Consider the following 12,778-nt stretch of genomic DNA (forward strand, 5'->3'; position numbering starts at 1 on the left):
TCATGTGAAACCTGTAACATTTTATTTGTTAAAAATGAACAGCTTCAGAATAGATCTAAATGTAACTTTTCAAAAAACACCAAAAAGTACAGTGTAAAGCACCTCCTCATTAAATACAAACTTTCATTTTGTGATGCACTGCATCAATGTTTAGCATACACCTTGATGCAAAGGAAATTTTAAGTTGCATCCTGTTTTAAAAAAATTAAATCAACAAGGATGACTACAACCACATTCCAAGGGAAATTTTCCTCCAACAAAGCATATTGTTTTGCTTATATACAACATGTTAGCACTCAATTTTTAATTGTACCAAAGGCAAAATTTTATACTTATAAGGAAAATTAAATTACAGATGAGTGAAGAGCAAAAGTTTAATATTCCAAAGACACTGTTATTTGATATACTTTATGCTCAATATCTGGAGCAATTTTTAACATTTCCCCCAAAATGGCATCAATAATAGCTCGATACAGTATTTAAAATAACAGGAAAATGAAAAATCTTTTTATACTGTATTTTCACAAACTGTTCTAAAGATAGCAAACTCATGCTCAGTTGTTTTTCCTTTGCTTTAAATTAGGTAACCAGTAATTCTAAACCAATCCAAAATGTATTGTCCCTGGATTAAATACAAGCATCCATATTTGCAAAAATGCTTTGCCTCAAATCCCTGGCCTTTATGAAAAGCATCAAATAGCTAAAGAGAGACTAGAGCTTATTTTCAAATTCTGTGACTGGCTTCCAGTAATCCCTTATCAGTAGAAGTACTGTCAAAACATCAGATATTAAGGATCAGATTTAATTCTTTGGTATAAGCATGAAACTGTTAGTTTTCCATGGCTAGCATAAACCAATAAGTAACACAAGAAGTATGAGACAACAATGAAGTCTAAGCCATAACTGTTTTGCTTTATAGGAAAAGTCAACACTAATTATATACTCCAGAGAAACTAACACCTCCTTAGAGGTTTAACATTATACCAAACCAAAAGGTCAAGTTTCAAATGACCAAAGTTGTAACTTTTTGCCAGAATATTTTGCTGCATTTTGGCATTTTAATTCAGAGTATATAACTGTCCAGAGACTCTTAGCACTATCTTGGCACAACAGACTAACTCCTTCCACCCCTCCAGAAGCTGGAAAAAAACTTTTCTCCCCACAAATGCTTGAACTTTATATAAGAAGTCAGAATGAAATCAGTGGTTACAATGTAATTATAATTTTGCATTTTTTTCTTTGTGACACATTTTTTGAATTGTAAATTAATTAATTTAGCAAGCTTTAAAAGCTTTCAAATTTTAATTTCTCAAATAAAAGTCTAGGACTTTGTGGCTAACTTTATCATCAAATATCTAGGGGACTCAGTCCATCTGAATAATTCTAACTCTCCTAAATAATATTTAAAGAATTCTTTGTGGACACTAGACTCAAGACTACACTAAGCCAACAGTATAGTATATCTATTACCTGGATTTTGAGATTTTTCACCATAGTTATCTTTCAACTTGCTGCTACTTCTCATTCTTTCTTCATCTACTACATATGAACTATGAAAATATTACATCAGACTCTCTCTTCCAAGGCCCTATGAAGCTAACTTTCTAATTATGCATCTGTAGCCTTTAAACACCAATATTTTAAACTGAGACTAATGCCAAGAGTCCCATTTCTCATTAAAAGTTCAGCACTGAAGACTTAAAATTCTGGGGAGTTAACCTAGTACTATCTGAAAAATGAGCAAAGTTCCAGATACTCCTATAAATCTTAAAATTCAAAAATCGAATTCAAATATTTTCCTCTTAAGGAAGAAGAGACAACTGTACTTACTACATCAACACTATTAAAGGGTAAATGATAGCAACAAAGAGACTACTTATATTTCTGAAGACTAAGATTTACCATGGGAAAGCCTAAAAAATGGGCAAAGGTGATGAGATCCTAAATACCACTTTCATAAAAATAGTCAATTTTGATCTTTCTGTCTTCCTTCTGCTGCATGAGGAACCAAAGAAGTGAACAAAGACTTGTTCTTTCTAGGCCAACCATGAAATCTTTAAGAACAGATGGATATATTCCCTGTTATTCTTTCTGGGCATTATTTTATACATGTTTAAAAAAAACCTAAAAAATAAAAATAAAAGTTATTTAGTCTTCTGAATTTTCTGAAGTAAGTTTCTCGAACTTCTGTAATGAACTCTTCAAGCAATTCAACTTTTCAAACACAGTCATCACTCCACAGTTCCTTTGACACGGGATCTATCCCACAGTTACAAAGCGGCTTCCTCCTTTGTTGAACGTGAGGGTGGCTCTTTGTTCCTTCAGGATTCCAAACCGCTCATTCAAGGTCATCCCTGTCTATAGAGAGAAAAAAAAAATTAATAACTGGACTGAAAGCCATATTTATTTTGGAGCAATTATGTGATCTTATGATTAATTCTAACAATGGATAGTATTTCCCAACTATTTTATGACCTCATTTAATCCTAACAAAAACCATATGAAAAAGGTGAAGTTAGAGAACTTAATTAATGTGCATAATAGCAGCTCCAAAATTTAAATTAGGAAGTCTGACTCAGAATTCCTATCTCTTAACCACTATACTAATTATATACTATAAAAAACATACACTGGGGCTGACGCTGTGGTGTAGTTGGTAAAACTGCCATTTGTAGTGCCAGCATCCCATATGGGCGCCAGTTCATGTCCCAGCTGCTCCTCTTCCAATCCAGCTCTCTGCTATGGCCTGGGAAAGCAGTGGAAGACGGCCCAACTCAGTGGGTCCCTGCATCCATGTGGAAGACCCTGAAGAAACTCCTGGATCCTGGATCTGAAGCCATTTAGGGAGTGAACCAGCGAATGGAAGACTGTTCTATATCTCCCCCTCTCTTTCTAACTCTATGTCTCATGTCACACACACACACACAATGTCTGTAATACATACAAAGATGCATCTATTTGAATTTATTTTTTCAGGTTCTACAAACACTGCCACCAACTCTAGTGATGCCTCTGATAAAAGTTATGTGGACTTGTGAATATTCTGAAACAAATTTTCTTGAATTTTTCTGAATTCACTATAGAAATTCAATGGAACTACAGAGTTACAATGACTCTAATCAGCACTCTGATAAGGCATGCAGGGGTCCCACGTGGCAGTTTAATCTGCTGTGACACAATGTATGCCCCCAGTCGCAGATTCTGATTTCAAAGGATTAAGCATCTGACAAAATCCAATACCCACTCATAATAAAAATTCTCAGCAAACTAAGAATAGAAGGGAGCTCTTTTGGGGCTGGTGCTGTGGCGTAGCAGGTAAAACCGCTGCCTGCAGTGCCGACATCCCCTATGGGTGCCGGTTCGAGTCCCGGCTGCTCCACTTCCAATCCAGCTCTGCTATAGCCTGGGAAAGCAGTATAAGATGGCCCAAGTCCTTGGGCCCCTGCACCTGCATGGGAGACCCAAAAGAAGCTCCTGGTTTCGGATCGGTGCAGCTCTGGCTGTTGTGGCCAATTGGGAAGCAAACCAGCAGATGGAAGCCCTCTCTCACTCTCTGCCTATCCTCTCTCTGTGTAACTCTGACCTTCAAATAAAATAAATAAATCTTTAAAATATATTAAAAAAAACGAAGGGAGCTCCCTTTATCTGATAAAAGGAATCTTTGAAAAATCTATAGTTAATATCATACTTAATGGTCAAACATTTAATGCTTTCTCCTCAGGCTTTAGAACAAGACAAGTACACATGCTCTCACAACTTCTGCTCAACACTGTGCTATAGGCCCCAGCCAATGTATAAACTCAAAAAAAGAGAAAGGATTTGAAGGTTGGAAAAGAATAGAGAACGACCCAGTTGTTTACATAGAAAATCCTAGGGAATCTAAAAATTTACCACAAATTTAAATTTAGGAAGATCATAGGATACACGGTTATTGTCAAAACTATAGTGAACTTTGCATCTACTTGAATGGCTATAAATGAGATAATAACAAATGGTGGCAAGGATGTGCAGAAATTCAGAACTTTCATGTGTGTTCCATGAATGTTAAACTGTCTGGCAGTTCTTAAAAGGGTTAAACAGAGTTGCCACATGACCTAGTAAATCTTGCTGTAGGTATTTACCAAAGACAAATGAAAACATACGCTCACATGTACACAAATAAAAGAACAGAAACAACCCAAATGTTCATTAATCCGTGAATGATTTAAAAAGATGTGGTATATACATATGATAAATACTACTTAACAATAAAAATGAAATACTGATATAATACGATGAACCTTGAAAATATGTTAAGAAGCTAGTCATTAAAATTAAATATTATAATACCCAATTTATATATGCAATGTCAAGACAGTAAGATTAGTTGTTGTCTGAGTTTGGGAGGGGGTGGCTAGAACACCCTGTTCAGATGCAAGTGTTCTGCCTAGCTGTTGGGACACCTCCCTTCTCATGCTGCAATGTTTGAATTTGTATCCTGACTCTGCTCCTGCTAATGTGCATCCTGGTACACAGCAGGTGATGATAGCTCAAATAGTTGAGTCCTTACAGTCCATGTAGAAGACCTGGACTGAATTCCTGGCTCTTGACTTTGACCTGGCCAAGCACTTACAGGCACTTGGGGAGCAAACTAGTGTGGAGGGCATACTGTCTGTGTGTCTTTCTGATAAATAAACTAAAAATAAAAGTATGAAAAAAAATGGAATTAAAAATAAACTTTAGGCCAGCGCCGCAGCTCAATAGGCTAATCCTCCACCTAGCGGTGCCGGCACACCGGGTTCTAGTCCCAGTCGGGGCGCCGGATTCTGTCCCGGTTGCCCCTCTTCCAGGCCAGCTCTCTGCTGTGGCCAGGGAGTGCAGTGGAGGATGGCCCAAGTGCTTGGGCCCTGTACCCCATGGGAGACCAGGAGAAGCACCTGGCTCCTGCCTTCGGATCAGTGCGGTGCGCTGGCCACAGCGCGCTGGCTGCGGCGGCCATTGAAGGGTAAACCAACGGAAAAAGGAAGACCTTTCTCTCTTTCTCTCTCTCACTATCCACTCTGCCTGTCAAAAAAAACTTTAAAAAAAAACACTAATTCATCACATAACAACTGTTTTTTTAATTAAAATATTCTCAGCAAAGAAAGGAAAAAAACATTTTTTTACCTGTTTTCCAACACTGTTTATGTCAAATTGTAGGGGGACACCCTTAGGAATTTTCTTTACATCAGATTGCTCTCGTTTTGTCAAGAATGAGGGTACAGCAGTACGAGTTAATCGTGGTTTCTGGGTTCTATTGGAAAAAAATATCAGACCAGCTTTACAATGAAAATAAGAAAAATAAATCATTGGTATTTAAGGTATCTTGATTTGTACACATACTCAAATACATTAGAGCTATTTTACTGTGTTCTCAAAAAAGGTACTTGGCTCTTAACTGACTACACTGGAGACAAAAATGTGAAACTGTTCACAGTGTGTCTCCTTAAGTAGAACTGCAAATTTCTCAACAATTTGGAATGACTGGTGATTTCCAAGTCTCTTCTACTGAAATAAAGCAACTGCCTTATATATATAAAATATATATTTTATATATATATATAATAAATACCTGCCTTATATTATTTTCATTTCAGTCATTAAGATGGCTTGACAGATCAGATACTACATATAGCTAAAAAGTTTAGAATGCAGTAAATATAATAAAATTATTAACTAAATTAAACTCATGTAGTTAAACGAATATAACATGAAGCCTTCAAAAGAGAAGATCTGTCTGAAAGTCAAGATGTCCAAAATATACCAGGGGAAGGGGAAGAAAGGTATAATAAGTATATGTAATATCTCATTTATTATCATATATACTTTAAAATGTACACATTTGTTATACATACACAGAGTTTTTTAAAATATTGCTAAAAACACTTATTTAGGAGCGTATAACCAGTAATCAAGGAAGCTTTTACTTTTAACTGTACACTATATGTGTCCATTTTATATTACAAGCATTACTTGTATCTTAGTTTATCCTAACTTGGATTTCATACTGTGAACAAAATTCCAATAATAATATTCTATTATCTCACACACTTAAAGTTTAAAATCTTCACAGAAAGAAGCAACTTACACTGGGCATTGCACTGCTCCAGGATTGTCAATAGATACAGTCAAAATTCCCCCGTTAGTGGTAGAAGTCCGCCATCTAATTTAAAAGAACACAAAAAATTTCACTGAAATAGAAGTTTCTAAACCCTATAGCATGTTACACACACAAAAAAATATATCTAAAAAGTAGCCATTACTTATACTTAGCTTTCGAAATATGGGAATACCTAGACCCTACCATGATATAAATGAATCAGAATCAGCATCTTGGATATATGAACTTGGGCACCTGAATTTACTTATTTTTCACTGAAATAAATATATGCTCATTTTTGAAAAAAAAAATCAGATAATACAGAAGAGCTTCTAATAAAAAGCAGTTCTCTCATGCCACTCTTCTCCTTCCTAGTCCCCTCTTCCCCAGAGGCAGTACTTTTAACCTTTCCTATTTTAACTACTTGCTGGTTACTTCAGTTCACTAACCACTGATATGGTAAAATCTTGCTATGATAAACAACGGTTTAATTCAGCACACTATATTCTAGCTTCCTTTCCTATCCTCTAACTATTTTGATGGCTACATCACTATTTTACTTTCAATTATAACTGTAAATACTTAAATCTCCATTTCTCTTGCCCCCCCAACACCTCATATGAGAAAATAACATTATCTCTATTCTTTCTTCGTCTTCTACTTTGTACCTCCCTCTTTTTGTCAGATCTATCTTTATACTTATATCAATCAAAAGTTGACTTTTATATTATTCTGTTCCCAAATTAACCATTTTGTGCTGTCTACAAATCCAGTCTCGTAGTTCAAAACAAATAAACAGCATTTACACAATAACAATAATGTAAATATTATTCACTGCAGAAGCAAACAAGCTATGATTCAATTATCTTCCTTATTGTTTTCAGTTTTATTACCCTTAGGCTGAAGAACGGGGTCAGTATCAGGTTCAAATAGTTTTCTTTTTTACACTCAGACTGCTCAAAATTACACCCCATTATAGTTTCAGCATCATATCTGGACCATGTTTTATTTTCAAAAAAATAGTCATAGTTTTAAATAGTTAAATCTCAAAACCTGACCATACTGATGGAATTAGAATGTTACAACTCACAGTTAACAGATCAAAAGCAGATTTTTGAAAAACTTTATTAGTGTGAGGGGTGAAAAAAGATTATGTGAAAAGGATAAACTCTACTGTTACTAAAATTCTACAAATTTTCTAAAAGCTCTACTGGGTCTTTCTATTCATTCCCTAAATAGATTAATTTATATTAAAAAAAGCAACAAAAAATAACAGTTTATGCTAAAATTGTTACAACACTGAATGCAAAAAGTCAAAAGGTCTTTGGGGAAAAAAAAAAACAGAATTTATTTACTTCATGACAAATTTTATTTTGGGTCTCAATTTCTTTTAGACTGGGACACAGTAATCTGCGTAGCCAGTATTCTGGAAGTTCTGAAATGACATCTTTAAAAACAAATTGAAACTTACTGACGAGTTCTCTTTGCTACTACATCGTCTAGCAGTTGTTCTGTGTTCAACTGGGCCTGAACCTGAAGGAAAAAAAAAGTAGTAGATCCCATAGAAAGCAGAAGATTTGAATCTGAAGAGCCATCCTGCACTTCACTTTATAACCCACTGTGACCTGTGCATAAGTAAAGGAGAAGGTCCTGTGCTAGTCTGACAACACTTCTTTGTTGGCGTTCCTGTATTAGAACAAGTAGCAAGGAGAGCTTAACCAGCATTTTTAAGATGCCCGCATCCAAAATTAGGACCTAGGTTCAATCTGTCCCACAAATGTAGCCCATGGAGGGCAGCGACGATGGATCCAGAAATTGGGTTCCTGCTTCCCACACCGGCTATCTGGATTACAATCCTGGTTCCTAGATCCAGACTCAGCCCAGTCCTAGCTATTGCAGACATGTGTAGAATTGGAACTCTGTCTTTCTCTGCCTCTCAAAAAAAAAAAAAAAAATGGCAAATATAGCTTATCACTAAATAACAAATTCAATTTAGAAAAAAATAGAAAAAATATAACAAGAAGAACTAATCTAATTTTCTCCATATCCCAAATCTAATCTCTACCTCAACCATGGGTCATGTTTATGATTGAGGATTACTAAAGGTTGCTGTTCAGGATTTTCTTTGGGTAAAATGGAAGCATCACCAAGGTTTTTTTTTTTTTTAATACCTTCAGGCCTCTTCTGAAAAGGAAAGTTGCCTGACGAGTATCTTTCTGATGGCTTAATTTATTTCCACTCCTGGTAAAATTAGCTGGAATGTTACTTCTGCAACAAAACACATATACCATAAATAATCTGATCTTCTTAATTACTTTCAAACATCTTGAGAAAAAATAAGCAAAATAATTATATCCATGGGCTGAAAACCTGAGGTACACATAAAGACTGAATTATTTCCTTATTTATACCAAGAATTATTAAGATTTGACTTACAAAAATGTCTCCTTCTGCAGCAAATCATGTAACAAATGGTTAATTTTGAATTGGTTTATCTACCAAATATTCAACTTCAAATATCCCACAAAAATCAATTTTAAATGCTATTATCTAAATTTGGTATAAAACATAAATTTAGAATTTACACAAGCAGTACTCAAAAATTACACCCAGGCACATCATAGTCAAACTGAAAACCAAAAAATAAAGACTTGAAAAATATTTCTGGGGCTAGTGCTGTGGCATAGCGGGTAAAGCTGCTGCCTGCAGTGCTGGCATCCTATATGGGTGCCGGTTCAAGTCTCAGCTGCTCCACTTCCAATCCAGCTCTCTGTTATGGCCTGGGAAAGCAGATGGCCCAAATCTTTGAGCCCCCGCACCCATGTGGGAGACCTAGAAGAAACTCCTGGCTCCTGGCTTCAGATCAGCGCCATTGTAGCCATCTGGGGAGTGAACCAGATGCCTTGCCTCTCTATGTGTATCTCTTTCAAATAAATAAATAAATCTTTAAAAATATATAATTTCCTTTTCCAGTTTACTCATCCTTCCTCACTCAGAAACCTTTCTGCATGAATATAAACCAAACATTCTTCTACTTCTTGTTCTTTCATACACAGAACATACTCTTAATAATCGGACTTGACTTTCACCATTTCCTGTTTTCTAAAAGAAATTGAGTATGAGAAAACTAAATTTCATAAACAAGTGCCTAATAGGTTACCTAATCTTACCTCCATTTCGCAGAGGTTCAAATGCAAACTTTCTCTAGCTAACTCAATTAATATATAAGCCTCATGTAAACAAGTTCTTACATGAGAAATCTTTTCAGAAAACGTACTACCAAATGATCCTCAAAAAGTAAAACTGCAATTATAGCGATTTCATTTTTTAAAGAGTTATTTATTTATTTGAGAGGCAGAGGCAGAGAGAGGGAGAGAAATCTTCCATCCGCTGGTTCACTCCCCAGATGGCCACAACAGCCAGAGCTGTGCTGATCCAAAGCCAGGAACCAGGAGCTTCTTAAGAGCCTCCCAGGTGGGTGCAGGGGCCCAAGGACTTGGGCCAACTTTCACTGCTCTCCCAGGCCACAGCAGAGAGCTGGATTGGAACTGAAGCAGCTGGGACTCGAATGGCACCCTTATGGAATGCCAGCACTGCAGGTGGTGGCTTTACCTGATATACCACAGTGCCAGCCTCTCGATTTCATTTATAGAAAAATCTCATTCCAAGTTTTGCTATGAATTCTCTTCTAAAGAAAGGCACTTAAAACCCAAAATAGGGAACTTTACAGCTCATCAGTTTCCTTTCTATTTTATCATTACAGAAAACAAAAGGCCAGGGACCTGCACTGTGCTACAGCAGGTTAAACTGCTGCCTTCGACCCAGCATCCCCTATGAGTTCTGGTTTAAGTATCAATGCTCCACTTTTTTTTTTTTTTTTTTTTTAAGATTTATTTATTTGAAAGTCAGAGTTACACAGAGGAGAGGCAGAGAGAGAGAGAGGTCTTCCATCCGCTGGTTCACTCCCCAAATGGCCTCAATGGCCGGAGCTGCGCCTATCCGAAGCCAGGAGCCAGGAGCTTCTTCTGGGTCTCACACGGGTGCAGGAGCCCAAGGACTTGTGCCATCTTCTACTGCTTTCCCAGGCCATACAGAGAGCTGGATTGCAAGTGGAGCAGCCGGGTCTCAAACTAGCACCCATTTGGGATGCCGGCATTGCAGGCCAGGGCGTTAACCTGCTGCACCACAGCACCAGCCCCAAGTGCTCCACTTCTGATGCAGCTCCCTGCTAAAGGGCCTGGGAAAGCAGCAGCAGACAGCCCAAGCACGTGGGCCCCTGTCACCCATTTGGGAGAGCCAGCTGGAGCTCTGGACTCCTGGCTTCAGCCTGGCCCAGCCCTTGCTACTGCCACTCTTTGGGGAATGAATCAGTGGATAGAAAACATCTGTCTCCCTGTTTCTTCCTCTCTGTTAACTCTGCCTTTCAAATATAATAAATCTTAGGAAAAAAAAAAAAAAAACCTCAGAATACCAGTAACAAGATTATCTTGAGGATTCTGCTATGATTTTTAAGTAGAATAAAAATAATTTCAGCTTAAGAAGCATTCATGGAGCAGGTATTGAATGTGCTGGTTAAACAGCCCACATCCCTTATCAGAGTTTCTAATTCCTGGTTTAGGCTTCTGACTCCAACTTCCTACCTATGCAGACCCCTGGCAGGCAGCAGTGACTGCTCAAATGATTAGGTTCCTGGCTCCCAGCTTCAGTCTTGGTCCAACTTCAGCCCAACACTGGCTGTTGCTGGCATTTGGGGAGTGAACCAAGCAGATGGGAGCTGTCTGTCTTCTGTCTCTCCCCCTAGTCTTTGCCTCTTAAATACATAAACAAACAAGAAGCACTCATGTAGAATACTTTCTTTCTAGTTTGCCTTTTCCACATAGCCTATATTATCATTTAGTATTCTAGCAAGAGCCAAAGAATAATAAATTCACCTTTCAGGATTTCCAATTTTGAATAATTGTATCAGGATTTTTACTAAAATGACCAGCTTTTGCAATTTTACCCTATATGTTAAGAAATGTAAAGAAGCAGAGTGATGCCTATTACTGAATGCTTCCATATTGGACGTTCAGGTATATATATACACCCGAAGTATCTCTTAAAAATGAGATAACTAGAAGAATCATTGCAAATCCATTCTTCTGAACACCTATAGCAAGAAGTGCTTATTTATGCACCATGACACATTATTACCTTATATTTGGGTACTTACTTTCTGTTTAACTGGTTAGGTCTCTTGAGAACTGCAACGGGTTTCCTCTGCATTTCATTTTGTCTCAGAAGGTTTGCCTTCCTTTTTAACACCGGAAAATATCGTTCTATATTCTTTTAGGAGGCAAGAAACTATGTTAGTCATATTATTTTTTGCTATATATCCTACTATGATAAACATTTCTGTTACAGTGTGAATAGGGATTGACAATTATTTAAGTGTGTAGATGAGGGAGATGGAGAAACCAAAACAACTTTAAAATTCCCAGTGTGAATGAAAAGATGACACACCCATTATATTTAAAGTACGTCAGTGCTCTGGAGGGTGTTATGTACAGGTGATAGAGAAACTGTGGCTCTGAGATCAAGAGAATCAGACAGCCAGGGATATAAATTAGGAAAATAATTTATGTACACATGACTTTGATACTAAGAGAAGGGATAAGAGGGCCAAGTTCCAAAACAAATGTGTGAAAAAGAAGAGAAGAGGAGCAGGTATTTAGCCTAATGGTTAAGATGCCTAAGTCCCACATCAGATAGCAGAGCTCTCATTTTCTGTCTCTCAAAAAATAGATTGGGGTAGGTGTTGCGGCACAGGGGGTTAAACCATCACTTGGGCCACCTATATCCCTTAACGGAGTCCATTTATAGTTCTGGCTATCCTGTTGCCTATCTAGCTTCCTATTAATGTGCCTGGGAAGGCACAGATGATGGCCCAAGTATGTGCATCCCTGTCGCTAACATGGGAGACCCATATGGAATTCCTGGCTCCTGTCTTTGGTCCAGTCCAACCCCAGGCTATTCCAAGCATTTGGAACATGAACCAGCAGACAGAAAAATCTCCTCTGTATTACTGCTCTGTCACTTTGCCTTTCAAATAAATAAACCTTTTAAAAACAAAAACAAAAACAAAAGCACTACACAGAAAAAGAGTGAGAAGTTGGTGCAGTGGTTAAGATGCCTGCATCCCACATCAGACTGCCTGGGTTTGAATCCAGTTCTGCTTCTGATTCCAACTTCCTGCTAAAGCAGTAGAGGGAGGCAGCTGTGATGGCTTACGTATTTGGGTCGCTGACACTCGTACTGGAGACCTGCACTGAGTTGCCACCTCCAGACCACACTGGCCCAAACCTGGCTCTTGCAGGCATCTGGGGTTTCAACTAGCACATAGAATACTTTTCTTTGTCTCCATCTCTCTGCCTTTCGAGTTAAATGAAAAATAAAATCATGTAACAAAAAAAGGGGTGGATGATGTGGCACAGCAGGTAAGCTGTCACTTGGGACACCCAAGTGTTGAAAAATTCCAATTACATCTCCACTTTTGATCTAGCTTCCTGCTAATGCAACAGGTGATGGTTGCCACCCACATGGAGACCACCCACGGAGTCCCTGACACCCATGTAGGAGACCTGGATGGAATTTCTAGTTCTTGGGTTCAGCCTATCCCAG

General features: G+C 37.7%; 1 protein-coding gene across 1 annotated transcript in view; it reads right to left on the reverse strand.

Moving 5' to 3' along the window:
• The window catches only part of FYTTD1 (forty-two-three domain containing 1), a 33,796-nt gene continuing 21,018 nt past the window's right edge, over positions 1-12,778 (reverse strand). Inside the window, exons 4-9 of the mRNA XM_002716538.6 lie at positions 11,331-11,443; positions 8,290-8,386; positions 7,590-7,651; positions 6,107-6,181; positions 5,146-5,272; positions 1-2,358 (exon numbers count right to left, since the gene is read on the reverse strand). Coding sequence (XP_002716584.2) covers positions 2,260-2,358; positions 5,146-5,272; positions 6,107-6,181; positions 7,590-7,651; positions 8,290-8,386; positions 11,331-11,443 — 573 coding nt within the window. The 3' untranslated portion in view covers positions 1-2,259. The remainder of the gene's footprint in view (positions 2,359-5,145; positions 5,273-6,106; positions 6,182-7,589; positions 7,652-8,289; positions 8,387-11,330; positions 11,444-12,778) is intronic.

The sequence above is a fragment of the Oryctolagus cuniculus genome, chromosome 4, assembly GCF_051225735.1.
Source record: "Oryctolagus cuniculus isolate XC-2025 breed Fujian yellow rabbit chromosome 4, ASM5122573v1, whole genome shotgun sequence".
NCBI lineage: Eukaryota > Metazoa > Chordata > Mammalia > Lagomorpha > Leporidae > Oryctolagus > Oryctolagus cuniculus.